The following is a 15,880-nucleotide window of genomic DNA, read 5'->3' on the forward strand; positions in this document are numbered from 1 at the left end:
TAGACACACTTCCAGAAGAAGAAGAAGAAGAGGGTCGTAACACTAACTGTCGTTAAACACCAGTGAAAGAAGAAGAAGAAGAAGAAGAAGAAGAATGAGACTCTGGGAGCAAACAAAGGCTCGAGAAGATCAACGTCAGAGCAGAGAGGCTGCGTCAGGAAGCGACGGTTTGATCCACGCCAGATGTGCCCGACATGTCTTAAAGATAAAGTTCAGGTTCTTGAAGGGGTGCCGAGTGCGACTGTGCTGTGAGCGCCCCCTGTGTCTACAACAAGATCTCTCACACTGAAACTAACACTTTAATGTCACCTCTTGTTGGTCAATAAGTTCATTTTAATTTTAATTTTAGACTTTTCTTGGGAGGGAAGGGAACATCCATCCATGAATAAAGTATTTTCGAGGAAAGATTTAAAACAAAAATAGCAGCAGGAAAATGTCGGCGTCTAAATTGATACCTGGTGATAAATGCAGATCCTGATCTCAGCTGAAAGTCTCCCGACACTCGGTCCAAACAAATGATTCCTCATATCTAAACGGTCAGTCCTCCTCCTCCCATCAGCATCGCTCTATATCAGTATCAGGGACGTTAAAGCGTCGAGGGCTCCGTCCGGGACCTTCCGTGATTGATGCCGCGGCGGTCTGGCGGCGACGCGCGAACCCCACGGACACAGGACAACCCTATCAATAAGCTCTGGAGACGGATTCTCGGTGAATACAGTAAAGCATTTATCCAGCGTGATGGAAACGGAGGCTGGCAGACGATGTTATTAAACACAGCGAAGAGTCACAGAAGCGTGTTTCAGGCCTAGCAGCAGCTGTCCCACTGACACACATTTACACACCAGGAAGAATGAGGCCTGAAAACCTCCATTTATTTTAATCACCCAAAAGACAAAGTCCTCCGCTGCAGTAAATATAATGAAATCTGCTTCTATTAGTCGACAATTAGTGTCAGAAATATTCCAGAGACGTATTAACGCGAGGATTAATAGCTTAACTTAACACACACACCAGAAACGTTACAGAAAACAGCCTCTTTTTTTAAAAGAAAAAGTCAATATCGCTGCATCCACGAGCTGCTAGTTTGACTTTGTAATATAAAAATAAAATGTACTATGCTCACTCGTCAAAGAAGACCATGTCCTTAACCTTATTTTTATGCCCCACCCTCCATTAAATGTCAAGTTATTTCCCAAATAACTGCACAGATAGATTATCAAACTGGATTAATTTGGATGAAGATGGACAAACAGGGAAACCTGCACTTTTAAAATGTGTAATTTTTTGTTTTTTTGTTAGAATGCATTTTCTTGACCAGACATTAAATCAGGTCCCTGCATTAGAGCAGAGAAAAATAAAACCTGCGAGTTAGAGAATAAACAAGTGGAAAAAACAAATAAGTCCCTTAAATAAGCATCATCCTCGTACATGGTGCCCTTGAGCAAGGCGATGCTCTAACCCCCCTCTGCTGCAGCCGCTCATCAGTAGTTTTTATAAATCCCGGTGTAAAGTATCTGCGTGGAAAACCAGCGGAGCTGCGAGCGGCCGACATCTGCCCACATGTGGCGACCCCATTAAGACTCAGACATAACTAATCAATCTCCCCGCAATAATTCCCCCGTAATTACTTCAGATAAACATCAGCCGCTCCGGGTTGTACTTCACCATGTTAAATGAGGGCAATTTACTGAGAATTGATTTCAGCGGCCGAGGAAATGTATGCAGAGCGATGCGATCGATCCTCGGCTCTGAGATGTAAATTTAAACCCGTCGAGGAGCCGCTGGAATTATACCACGGAAAGCCTCCAAACTCCATGTGTGTTTCAACTCATTTCAATTGTTTTAGTAAACATAGGCACAAGTAAGTTTTTCCAGAGTCCACAAAAGACTACTCTAGGGCCGCAAATATTGATTGTTTAGTGCTGATCTTTTACTTTTGTATTGATTTGACATGATTTGTTTTCATTTAATAGTTGTGGTTACTATGTAATTAAAGGTTTCAGGGAGATATATTGTTCAAAATGACACCGATGACAATGTTTTCATTGATGTAAAATGAACAAAAACTAAGAAGTGTCCTCCTTCACACGGTCCACCAAGTTGCTACGGTAACCCAGAGTGGACAAACCAAACTGAGGCTCTACACACTGTTTTAAATATAGATACATTTAAATCTGAACCAAGGCTTTCAAACATGGAAGACACAAAATAAGACATTGTAAGTTAGTGATGGAGGCAGCAGTGGATCAACAACTCCTGTGAACTCCTGTGTGCTGTGATGTTAAATCATCAATTTTCTCTATGGGCTTTGGTATGGGATAGTGAGTGGTTTACAAACTTCAGTTTCCTGTTGGAAAAGTCTGTCTAACAGCGGGATAAAGACGTATGACGTGTGATGCATTCAGTGACCCACCTGTGTGTCCACAGTGTCCCGGTTCTCCAGTCCCAGACTGACGCCCCGGCTGAGCAGGAAACGAGCTCTGTCCATCTCGCCGCTGTCCGACGCCAGCATCGACCTCCAGACGATGATCCGCACCTCGCCGAACTCGCTGGTGGCTTACATCAACAACTCGCGCTCCAGCTCTGCAGCCAGCAGCTCGTACGGACACCTGTCGGTGGGAGGACTCAGGTAAGTCACCTGGAGACGCAGTCAGAGAACACATACTGTCAAACAAACACCATCCTGTGTCCTTATTTTCTTTCACTACGTCCTCGTTTGCTTTCCTTAGCTGCCTCCTCGTTTTTAAATTATCTTTGCCACCTCTTTCTCCAGCCCGTCCTTCCCCTTCCCTCACCCCATCAACCCCATGGCGTACCAGCAGCTCCTCTCGCAGCAGCGGGGCCTCAGCGCCTTCGGTCACACGCCGCCACTCATCCAGGCTCCGCCAACCGCCTTCTCCAGCCGCCAGCCGGGCCTCGGCCTCTCGTCCCTGACCTCCAACAGCGACCTAACCCCAAAGGTGAAGACAAGGAAGCACAGAAGAGTCTAGTGTTTATTCAGTGTAGTTCACTCCAGCCTGAAACGCTCTTTTCTTCTTCTTCTTCTTCTTCTCCTGTCCTCAGAACCTGAGCAGCGACTCGGCTGTCAGCAGCACAGTTGACCCCATGATCACCAAAAGGTCAAAGGTCAAGAGTGAAGTAGAGGGACTGAGGCCTTTATCCCCGTGTTCACCGGTAAGACAAATAAAAATTTGTGCTATGCAAAAGGTTAACGCGCGCTAACGCACGTCCAGGCACCGTTTACCAGTTAGCTCCGTTAGCTGCATTAGCTCCGTTTAGTGCCGTTAGCGTGCCTACAGTGGAACTGGAGCGATCTGTTTATTAAAGGAAAAGAGCAGCGCTACAAAAAACGTTAGCGTACCTGTGTACTGCGTATGTGTGTCTCTGTTTTTAAAGTTTAGCGTTACTTTAGAGACTCATTTTAACAATCGGGGAGTCACGTAAACATGACGTCACGTGCGTCTGGGTTAGGGTTGACACCGTTAAACGCCGTTGACACGTTAACGTTTGACAGCACTAATAAAAATCTATTTCAAATAAAAAAAATTTGAAAGGTTTCTTCGAAGTTTAACACTGTGTTCTTTTTATTCAGGAAAAATAAACACATTTCTGTAAGAAATATGCAAATAAAAGTATTTGTAGAGACAGAAATCATTTGTTGTTTTGGATAATGAGGCAACTTTTTTTCCAGGAAAAGAGGATGTTTCTTAAAAATGAGGAGCTTTTAAAAGAGTCGGGACATTTCTTCAAACTTTTGGACGCATTATCTGAGATGAAAATAAAAAAATGATAGAGTGAGAAGAGTAACGTGAGGACATTATTTGAATTGCAAATGGGAAACTTTTTGATAATGGAGGCATGTGGTAGAATTTGGAGTGATGAGCGCCGGCGGTGTGTGTGTGTGTGCGTTGTTGAGTGTGTGTGTGTGTGTTGTTGAGTGTGTGTCCTGCTGTACACTGTGGTGTGTGGACTCTCAGCCCCAGGGAGCCTCAGCCCCCTCCTGACCCCCTTGTAAAATATGTCTCAGATAAAGAAAAACTCCACATGATAAGAGGTTTGCATCCATTTATTTGGTCGCTCCTGCTCCTCCCCCTTCCTTTCCTCCCTCCCTCCTTCACCTCCCCTTCCCCCCCTCCTCTTTTTCTCTCTCTCGCTCTCCCTCGCCACTGTAAACTGTGCCAGAGCACTTCATTTTCATGAAATATTGGCCGGGCTTTATTGTCATCTGAGGAGCCTTTTTTTTTTTTTCTTTCTTTTGACAAATTTGCGGCCCGCTCTCCGATAGCGAGGCAGGTTTGGTTTTGATGCATGGGGACGGCGGTGTGCGCAGTCGTCTTGGGGCCACCAGAATTGATGAAGATAGTGTGCGTGGGGCAGAGACAAACATGCTGCAGTCAGCATGTTGTGTGCTCGTGTGCTCGTGTGTGTGTGTGTGTGTGTGTGTGTGTGTGTGTGTGTGTGTGTGTGTGTGCGTGGATGAGTACGGGAAGCCGGGGTGGGACATACCATGTGTCAGTTTCTGTCCTCAAACACGCACAGACACAATCGTCCAATCGTCTTTGTTTCTCTGTCATCGTAAAAAAAAGAGACAATTTTGGACTTTTCAGAAAGTTATAAAATGAGGAACTTTAGAAAAATAAATAATATTCTATACATTTGGAAAACTGTTGCAAACAAGACTTTTTGAAAAGTTGGAATAACCTTTAAAATGTGGAAATGCTCATTTTTAAGGTGAGGAAATGTATACAAGCAAATTTTTAAATGTGCACAGTCATTTTTTTTTAAAGTTAACATAAGTTTTTGGGGAAAGGGATAAAGTTTTGGATGTTTTTTTTTTTTTTTTTAAAGTGAGGACATTCTTGGAAAACCTTGAAAAGCTCGAAACACCTTTTTGGAAACTAAGAGACTTTTTGGGGGAAACATTCTTGTATTTTTAGATGTTAGATGTAAAACTGTTGCCACCTGTTGAGAGGAGAGCTCCCCCTGCAGGCTGACCTCTCTCATCGTCCAAAAACCAAAGTTCACTTTGTGGTCTTTGCGCTTTTGCTCGGTTTAAATTCACGCCGCCTAACGACGAGCACGAGGCCCGAGCCGTAAACTCCAGTCACCTGTGTGTGTGTGTGTGTGTGTGTGTGTGTGTGTGTATTTGCGGTGGAAGTCGTCAAAACAAAACCCGGGCACCGTCCTATAACTGTGGCGAAGGCGTGATGGAGTGTGTGTGCAGCGGAATCTGTAATTTAGTGTCTCTGGTGTTCACAGGAGGTAAAACATACGAACAAACAGCTGACGATGATTCCTAACAGCTGGATGTGAGCCTGTAAACTCTTCCACATGCGCTCGGAGAACAAACGCGTCCTGCGAGGATGAAAACTATATGCAAATCAGAAGCAAAGGAGAATTAATGGGACAAATTAAGGGAACTGTCAGGGTTTTTTTGATCTGTGTAACGTACGCTCTCTCTCTCTCTCTCCACAGAACCACCATGGCAGCTTGTTGGACCTGAAGGACGACGCGGACCGGGACGAGTGCAAACAGGAGCCCGAGGCCGTTTACGAGACCAACTGCCACTGGGAAGGCTGCAGCAAAGAGTACGACACGCAGGACCAGCTGGTGCATGTAAGACGAATCAAAACAGCATTTTCACTAAGGCAAACAAACATATGGTCATCTGGAGGAATTACAGACAATAATCTGTCTCTAACTGGCCACAATGAAACACACTGTACATGCCTGGACGTTTTTAAAACAAGATTATTCTCATGGTATTTAGTAATCAGGTGTCTGATCACATGACACTAGGATAACACTAAGGAGACGACCTCTGAATTCTCTGCTTATATTCAACCCTTGCAGATACAGGTTTTGAGGTTCCACAGTCTGTTTTAAGCTTCACGATCGGACCTCACAGCCATCATTAGTTAGCTTTTTCTTTCCACTCATCACAACAAGCAGAGTCTTGGTTAAAAGGTTCTCAGGAATTCCTGGCTTCCACTGGAGCACAGAGAGAAAAGAAGGAGCAGGGCGAGGGGGGATTAGCCAGGGTCTGGGGGGGGGGATCGGGTTTTGGAGGGGGTTCTGCTGTCCATCATTCATTAGAGTCTGATTCTTCTTTGCATCTGAAGAAAAGTTCACATGGAGCATCTCGCGGCCGCCGCTTCACCTCTGCCCGTGTTTACAGTCTTCTTGAGCAGCTATGTGTGGCATTTGTAAACCACGGCGCTTCATCGCCGACGTACTTCTGATGCTTTGAAGTGATTCCTGTAAACAAACCAGGCTGCGGTCCAGATAATTGTGAGCAGTGTTGTTACAGCGCTATTGTTTTCTACAAATTAAAGCCACGTTTTCCCATAAACTCCATCACTTCCTGGCAGAACACCGCTGCCTTTTTTTTCCCCCTCGTAGATTTAAATAAACATCTACAGGAACAACGCCATCTCGTTTTTCTCTCTGTTCGGCCATTTCTTTAAGTGTTTTCCCTCCATTTCCAGTCTTTATGCCAAAATAAGCTCAAAACAAATCAAGTCCGTTTGCTTCATTTGTATTAAATATAAGATTGTCCAAGCTGGAAAAGAAAGCTGCTCAACATATTTAAATAAAAAAATCTGGACTCGTTTTTATTTAGTGTGGAGAGAAATGTTTGTTCTGGGTGATTATTTTAAGCTACTTTAATTTAATCTAGCATTTTATTTTATTTACATGCATTTGTGAGTGATTTGTTAATCATTAATGCTTTGCACAAAAGGCCCGGCATAAATAAATTCTGATTTTATTTGAAATTGTGATAATCAGCTTCTAAAAACTGTATTTTTATAATAATTATGGCAAGTTAATTGACTGTACATTCCTTTATATGTACGAGCAAAAAAAGAAAAGTGCATGTAGATGATTGTGTTTAGATCTAAAACATATATTCTTATAGTACTGGCAGATTTATCACTTTGAGACAATAAAACTTTCAGAAAAACTAATTAAAAGTGATATTTTTTACTTTGTGGGGGACTTTTTTTGATTTCCCTCTCTTCGTTTGGACTATGTAAAGAAAATCCGGCGTCCTAATTAGTCGGACTGTAACGCTTTCCTCTGCTGCAGCCGCTCCTCGGAGATTTCCTCTGATAAGATGGATTTCTACAGAAAAATCCAGCTGAGAGCAACATGAGAGCCTCTTAGTGGACAACTCTCCCCACAAACACACTCATTTCTCTCTGCACATGTGTGTGTGTGTCCCACAGCACATCAATAATGACCACATCCACGGAGAGAAGAAGGAGTTTGTGTGCCGCTGGGAGGAGTGTTCGCGGGAGCAGAAGCCCTTCAAAGCTCAGTACATGCTGGTGGTTCACATGCGCCGGCACACGGGAGAGAAACCACACAAGTGCACGGTGGGTAACGGATGGCCTCGCCGCCGCCGCCACGGGCCCCGCGGCGGGCTCCTGGGAGGGCGGCGGTTCACACTCTCTAAACACTGCACGCGTTTGTACACAACCGTACACAAAATAGTGTCGGTGAAACACACAAAGACACACCCTGGAGGATTTCGTTCTCCTCTAACGCATGCAATTTGATGTATAGTTCACATTTACAACCTCCAAAGTGTTAAAAGTATATGTATTTAACTAAATTCTGTTATCAAATCAAAATACTTGAAAGAGTATCCATAGATTTACTGTTTTTGTTCATAAAGTTTAGAGTGAAATAAGCACATGACATACTACCATTCAAAAGCTGCAGTAAAAGAAAAGCCCTTTTTTTCAATGAATATAATTAATATTAATTAATAATTAATCAGAAATACACTCTATACTATACATTGTTAATGTGGTAAATGACTATACTAGCTGCAAACTTTTGAATAAAAATCATCATTTCTAATCTTGTCAATGTCTTGACTATATTTTCTATTCATTTTGCAACTCTTTTGATGAATAAAAGTGTAACTTTTAATGGAAAACACACAGATTTATGTTTATATGATTTGCTCAGACAAATGCAGCTTTACTGGACTTGGTTATAAAAAATATGAAAACCATCAGTTTGAATTCACCTGCTGTGAGTTAAGTTTGCGCGTCACAAATAGACCACACATTAGAAACTCTTTGAAAACAAACTGGTTCATCTCAAGGGGTTTACCCTCATAAATAAACCTGTTGTAAACTTGTTGCTTGTGATTCAATGCATCAGCTCTGAATAATAATAACCTGAATAATGACAATAGAGTCAAACTTTCTGTAAAAACGTCCTGTTTTCACATCTCAGACCACCGTTTTCTTTTTTCTCTTCTGATCCTCTGCAGTTCGAGGGCTGCGCCAAGGCCTACTCCCGGCTGGAGAATCTAAAAACCCATCTGCGCTCACACACCGGCGAGAAACCGTACGTCTGCGAACATGAAGGATGCAACAAAGCCTTCTCCAACGCCTCAGACCGAGCCAAACACCAGAACCGGACCCACTCCAACGAGGTATGCAGACGCGGTCCTTCCTGAAAACCTCGCACAGACTCACACAGAGACGTTTTCCCAGATGACAAATGACAGAGCGACAGCAGTTCGCCCTGGTCTGCGGTGAGCGGTGGCCCAAATTTCCTTTACACAGATAATTAGACGTTATGTGGCCCTGCCTCTGCACAGGTGTCGACCATAGCGTTAGCGTGTCGTTTCATTGCTCTCGTGTGTGTCTGCTTAGACGCTCATGAGTAAATAATGAGGTGTAGACATAATGAGCACAGCGGCCCACAATGCAAACCCCCCCCACCTCCCCGGCCCACAGAGGGGGACCACCTGCGGATGGCGAATGGAAAAATGAAACCTGGAAGCGTTTCAGAAACCTCGCCGCTTATCCATCAGTGTGGGAATTCACCGCCGCGGCGAGAACGGATGAAGAACGGCCACGTTCTCATACCACACACCAACATTCACCGTGACTGTGTCTCTTTACGCCCGCAGAAACCCTATGTGTGCAAGATCCCGGGCTGCACCAAGCGCTACACTGATCCCAGCTCGCTCAGGAAGCACGTCAAAACCGTCCACGGTCCCGAAGCGCACGTCACCAAGAAGCAGCGCAGCGACCTGCCGCCCAGGCCGCCGGCGCCCAGGGAGAACGGCGAGAACGAGACGGGGCCCAGAGAGAGAATGCAGCGAGAGGACAAAATGGCAGACAACGGCTCCCCCAGAGGCATGGAAGACTACCTGCACGTCAAATCCATCAAGACGGAAAACTCAATGGTAAGTAAGACGGGAAGCTGGATGAGGTTTACACTAACAGCTGGAACATAGTTCATCTCTGTCTCCTAACCTTGTCTTTTGCTTGACCGTCTTCATTTCTCTCCCTTTTTCTGACTTCTCTCATGGACAGACGTTACTGAGGTGAGCTCACCTGTGGCTTATTATTCCTTCTTCCACCATCTTTCACCATCTTTACTTCATCAAAATAGTCATTTTCACTCCAAATGAGAATTCAAATGAAGGAAAAGGAGAATAAAAAACATGAGAACTCTGAAGTCCTTTTTGTAGTTTCTGCGTCCGCAGAGCGTTACGAATGTGTTATGCATGTACATCAGTCTGACATACCATTCTGGGATGTTGTACCTGTAGAATGAGCAGTGGACATGCACGGTCTATGTCGACGAAGCAATGGTAACGTAATTATCGTAGAAGAAGAACTTTTTAACCTGCGGTACGTGCTCAGGTAAAACCAGCTACAGCAGGACTTTGTTACAGTCCAACCTTTTCATGTTAGTTGTGATATAAACAAGATTTGTTTGGTGGTGATAGTGTGTTACTCTACTGACTGAAGAACCAGGGATCTACTGGCCAACATCTATCACAAAGACCCCAGAGACCATGTACGTCACTTTTCCTGTACGCAGGCAGTTTAAACCTACAGTGGAGACCAATCAAACAGCCGTCAGAGAGCCTGAACATGATAAAAGCCACTCCAGGATTAATATTCAAACACTGGGAATTGGCTCTGCTGCTCTGTGCAAACAGGGCTGGCTATCAAGCTGTGATCAAGACAGCTTTTTAGCGGTGAATATATTATAGAGGGAGAGAGGAAACTGAAGCTGGGCAGAGTGGATTCCAACAGGATTCACACTGTAGCAGCACTATTGTGCTTTAACACAAGAAATGCATGGAGAAATGCCAGAGTAACATACATTTACAAAATGTTGTGCAATCTGTAGAAATAAACACTGTGAAGGCTATGGACGGAAAGTCTTACAAATCCAAATCAAGAGTGCAAAGCAAAGCTTCACACACACACCTCAATGTTGACAAAGCCTCCGCCCTCAGAGTTGAGGTTTTTGGTAGAAGAAACGTGATCACATCTCGTGATGATTGGCCTGGCACTCTGGCTCGGGCTCAAGGAGTCTTTCATCCTGCCCATTTCAAATTCACAGACAGACTAAGGCAGTCTGTAATCTGTGCTGCACCCCCCACCTCTTCACCCCATCCTCAAAAAACACACACTCATTATTTACAATTAAGCTGGGGGAGGATAAAAGACTGAGTGATTCACTGTTCTTCATGCCATGTTAACCACTGCTCCACTTTTGTTCTGTTAAAGAAACAAACTGTTGTTTTATCTTCTTTTCTCACACACGTTCATATTCCTCATATTCCTTTTTTCCTTATATTTCTCCGTTCAGATGTATCAGTCCAGCCCTGGCGGTCAGTCATCATGTAGCAGCGAACCATCACCACTTGGCAGTGCCACCAACAATGACAGTGGAGTAGAAATGGCGGGACTCAGTGGGGGAAGCCTGGGGGACCTCAGCACCCTGGATGAGCTGCCCTTCGTGGAGTCCTTGAGCTTTGAAGATTCCACCGGCGGAGTCGCGGTGGTGGGTCTGCAATTTCGAAAGCAGCTCGGCACCAGCCAGCTCCTGGAGCATCTGAAGAAAGAGAGGCTGAAGACAGTGAGGGACTCGTGCCGGTGGACCAACAACCCAACACCTCTGGTCCTCGGCACCAAGCTCCCACCCATACCAGCAAGCGGTAAGATGTTTATGATGCTAGATTAAAGAGGGTTCTTGTGGGGAACCCACATGTTGAGTTGTTGCAGTTGTTGAGAAATCATTGTCATTATCTGTTCATTCACAGGGTCCCTCCTGGAGAGTCCAAGTCTGGGTGGTGGTCCGGTGTCCTTCCCTGGTTCAGGCTTGGGTAAGCTGAGCTCTGGTAAATCAACTTTGCTAGAAAACCTCTCCGAGCGCCGTGACAGCACCTCCAGCACCCTGAGCTCAGTTTACACCCTCAGCCGCCGCTCCTCGGGCATCTCCCCCTGCTACTCCAGTCGACGCTCAAGCCAGTCCTCGCAGTTTGGTGCCAACCGCCCCAGCAATATCAGCTCCGCCGATTCCTACGACCCAATCTCTGCAGACATCTCGCGGCGCTCCAGTCAGACCAGCTATTGCGGGGGAACCAGTGGAGCAGGAGGGTTCAGATCAGGGGGAATACCTAGTCCCCTCAGCCTGACACCAGCCCAGCACTACCACCTCAAGGTCAAATACGCAGCTGCTACTGGTGGTGCACCACCCACACCTCTTCCATACATGGACCAAATGTGTCAGAATACCCACATAGGCCCACACGGAGACCCTTCTACCATGAGAGTCCTGCCATCCAGGCAGTATAGCAACTACAACACAAGGAGCTTGATGCCCCATGAAGTCCCGTCTTACATCCCCCGCCGAGCCAGTGACCCTGTGAGACGGGTGACAACAGATTCTCTCAGCCACTCACAAATGCAGCGCTACAACAGCATAGGAGCGCTGTACGGAGGGGCGACCATGCAGCCCCGCCCACCTCCTGCATCAGAAAGACAAAATTTATCCCTGCGCCCAGATGGTCTTCACCACCACCCTTTTATTGTGCGACCACCCAGAATTACTGAGAATGTCACTATGGAGGCAATAACAGGCAACATACCTGAGGAGGAAGCAATGATGCCTGAATTCAACACCAATCAACAAGAGTTCCAAGGAAATCCCAATATCCAGCAGCTGCCAGTGAGACGCAGGGCTGCAGTGAATTCCAACATCAACCTGCTGACTCCTAACATGAGTCCAGGACAGCAACAGCAGCATTGTTCATCTTCACCGCGGGACAATAGGACAAACTGCTCCAACTCTTTGGGACTAATGGATGTTGATGGGCAGAGTTCCAGGGTACAGGTCAGAGGGAACCTTACAGTCCTCCAGCAAAACCAGAACTTTGGATCCTTGTACAACTACCTTGGCTCCAACCAGCAGATGATTCAAAACTTGGTCAACACAGCACAGCAGAGCAAACCGCGGAATTCCGAACCAGGACCCAACTGCTTCCAGCAGTCGTCAAATCTCAACGAAGCTACGAGCGCTCCATGTCAGTTCAATGGAGGTGTCAGTTCATATGATAAGAACGGTAACACCTATCCAACTTGTAGCATTAACATTAGCATGCTAAGCCCCACCTGCAAACAGGAACCAGTTGACATGTACTTCGCTGATGCAGGATTTCAGCCCATGCAAGTAAAAATTGAGGACTGTGATAGATCCATCATGATTTCAAATCAGCAGAATTGCAATATGACCTCCCAGAATTCTTTGAAAACTAACAATGAGAGCCACCTGCAGCCAAAGCCCCCAACAAAGCCCAAATCTCTCAACAGGCACCATTCAGGGCCAACGTTGATGGAGCAAAGGAGATGCCAAAATAATGCTAACCCAGGACTTCACTGTGGCGACAACTCCAATGACAATGTTATGTTCTACACAGGACAGATTCAAGTGTTTGAGCCGAACAGTAACTTAAACCATCGTGTTTCTCCTGTTGCAAACGTGCCTCCTTTTGAAAACGACAAAGTGTCGGATGACAACCAAGCATCCAAGACTGTAGACTGTAACGCAGAGCTGGAACAAGCACAGATAGACTTTGATAGCATGCTTGATGACGGGGATCACTCCAGCCTGATGTCAGGAACCTTGAGTCCAGGCCTGCTCATGTCCCGGAGCTCCTCTCGCCTGACAACACCCAGGAACTCGGTTACATTGCCCTCGGTGCCAGCGGGAACAGGAAACATGGCCATAGGGGACATGGGTTCACTGCTGAGTGCTTTGGCAGAGGAGAGCAAGTTCTTCAACTTGATGTCTTAGCCACATGTCGCAGAAACAGCTTTGGATAGGACAGTATTTGCAGATGTCCATATGCACAATAAACATTCAGCCACAGACTAAAAGTGAAGAGACAATGTGCCAAAAAAAAACCTCTGCAGAGTGTGACTCCTGTTTTCTTGTACAGTCTCAATTGTTAATTATTTAAAACGGCAATTTTTCTATCTTTTTCAGAAGCCCTATCTTTGTTTTGTTTCTGCCTTGTATGTAAAGAACACAATTCAGTTGTACAGACCTGCAGTAAGATCAAGTGCCTCGCTCAGCCGAAATGTTGTCGTCATTAAGTCGTCTTCATTACTACATTTAAAGGGATAGTTCAGTTTTGTATTTTTAGTGCGTGACTGGACTGAGAACCAGCCTGAGGTTTGCTCTCCATGAAAACCTGGCTGCTTAATCTATGTGAGTTTAAGTCTATGATATATTAAGAATATGTTCACGTCTTTATCTCACTGTTAGACAGACTGAAGTGTGTAAACCACTCACTCTCCCACACCAAAGTCCATAAAGAAAATCAGTGATTTCACGTCAGGAGTTGTTGATCCACTGCTGCCTCCATCACTATCTTCAAATGTATTATTTTGTGATTTTTTTCGTGTGTGTTTGAAATCCTTTATTTGAATTCACCTCAGTGACACTAAGTGACCACACAAAGCAGCAGCTCCCGTGTCCCCATCAGCTGAAATCACAGAATTTTCTGTTGGAAACTAATAGCAAGATAAACATTGAACATATTCTTCAGACATGACAGACTTTTGCTGACTGTTAAGTGGCTAAAATCCATCACTGTTGGCAGATTTGTTTTCAAGGAGACCAAAAAATTCAATGAAATGAAATATCCCTCTTTAATATGTAATTGCCACAATATAATTGCCTTACACGCACATTATTTGGAATGTATCACCATGGCCCACTTGTTTGAGACGTTCCACACTGTAAATGACTTGAGCTCAGCTTCATTTGGTCACGGCGCTCACTTCTGCTGGAGGAGAAAACGGTTTAATCACAACCTTTTCTCTCTCCATCAGCTCAGCATTTCAAGTTTACAGTCATTATCTGATGGCTGCTGAGATTAACTGTGACATCTCAGTGTCAGGCAGCAGAGGCATGATGTGTGACTGGAATTATGAACCCATGCACTGAGGAAAAAAATATATATACACAGTACGTATATATATATATGTATATATATATACATATATATATATAAATAAATCTTCAGTGCTCCTGCAGCCAGATCATCTCTGGATTTGGAGTATTGTTCTTGTTTGTACATTGTTGCACCATTTTTTTGTCCTACTTAAATGTAAATATCATTTGTACATTTTCTAAAAAATAAATACACTATTGTTTTTTTTATAGAAATATCATTTGCGTTGTCCCTTGTGGTCTTTTTTATTATTATTATTATTATTCAAATAGTTGACAACAACAGAGTCGACTAAGAGAAAAGTTATTAAAACAAAAACAACAAAATAATTTATCATCGACTACTAGAAGTTGCATAGATAATCTTCCACCTCGACAGTGAGGTCAGTATGGGTGACGATGTACGACCACATGACCCACGATAACAACAATACCCCGTATTAGAATAGGGATTCTGAGATAATTACAGAATACATTGCAGTCAGCTGTAATCCTACGGTCAACTTCTGCGGTTCTACAGTACAAGCACCACCACGAAGATTTATGAGGCCTGTGAGTCAAACTGACAAGAAATCTGTTCGGAAAACACTCAGTCAGTCACTCACTCATCTTCTACCACTTTATCCTCCACGTGAGGGTCACAGGGGGCGCTAACAGATCACCAGTCCATCACAGGGCCACATATACAGGGTTCCTACACATTTTCCATTTCAAAATTCCAGACTTTTCCAGACTTCTCTGAGCATTTTTCAGTCAATATTAAACATCTGACACTGTCGCGGCCGATAATAGGTGTCTGGCTTGACGACACGTATGGAAAATAATAAATAAATGAGAATCACAGTCAATAACAGTATCCATGGTAACTCGACACCATTCTACAGCCATCTTGATTAGTTTCATATCATCTACAGGTCGGCTATGTTGTGTTAGTAACTTGTTTTGATTTGTATATATTAATATATTTAATTATAGAAAGTGAGATAATAGTCTGGAAACAATACCATACTTAACCAGACTTGGAAATTGCTCAAATTAAATTCCATACTTTTCCATAATTTTCCATGCTGCGTAGGAACCCTGTATATATGAAGACAAACAAGCATTTACTCCAATTTACCTCATCCCCAAATCTGCATGTTTTTTGGACTGTGGGAAAAAACCTCCACACACGGGGAGAACATGCAAACTCCATGCAGAAAGACCATTGTTGGAACACAGCATTTTTTAAATTTAAAATATTAATATGACAATTGAACATGAAACATGTATCTTGTAGGATTAATCGCAGGCGTAAATGGAAGCGTGTTCTCGCTCGTGTGGCTTCATCTCGGGAGAAAATATTATGATTCATCAGTCCGTCTCTTGATCCAGGAACGAGTGTTGATCGCTTCAATAATTCAACAACAAAACTTTTGTCTTTGAACCATTTGCCGACAACGCACTTTCCTCAAACCTTTCTAGTTGAATGTCAGACAAAAGCACACACACACACACGTTCTTATAGACGCCGTACGACCTCTTCGTTTCGCCGCGCAGCTTTGAAATAACTTCCTCTGACCTCGTCCCGCCTCGCCTCCATTAGTGA

At 44.3% G+C, this 15,880-nt stretch overlaps 1 protein-coding gene across 1 annotated transcript in view; it reads left to right on the forward strand.

Annotated features, from left to right (window-relative positions):
• Positions 1-13,128, forward strand: part of LOC310943366 (zinc finger protein GLI2-like) — a gene marked incomplete at both ends in the record, with an annotated part of 47,980 nt that extends 34,852 nt beyond the window's left edge. The window contains 9 exons of the mRNA XM_083908915.1: positions 2,428-2,629; positions 2,774-2,960; positions 3,064-3,174; positions 5,476-5,616; positions 7,230-7,379; positions 8,291-8,455; positions 8,939-9,217; positions 10,642-10,990; positions 11,096-13,128. Coding sequence (XP_083765041.1) covers positions 2,428-2,629; positions 2,774-2,960; positions 3,064-3,174; positions 5,476-5,616; positions 7,230-7,379; positions 8,291-8,455; positions 8,939-9,217; positions 10,642-10,990; positions 11,096-13,128 — 3,617 coding nt within the window. The remainder of the gene's footprint in view (positions 1-2,427; positions 2,630-2,773; positions 2,961-3,063; positions 3,175-5,475; positions 5,617-7,229; positions 7,380-8,290; positions 8,456-8,938; positions 9,218-10,641; positions 10,991-11,095) is intronic.
• Between the last annotated feature and the right edge of the window lie 2,752 nt (positions 13,129-15,880).

Source organism: Microchirus variegatus (genome assembly GCF_963457635.1).
Source record: "Microchirus variegatus genome assembly, chromosome: 22".
In the NCBI taxonomy this organism is placed as follows: Eukaryota; Metazoa; Chordata; class Actinopteri; order Pleuronectiformes; family Soleidae; genus Microchirus; species Microchirus variegatus.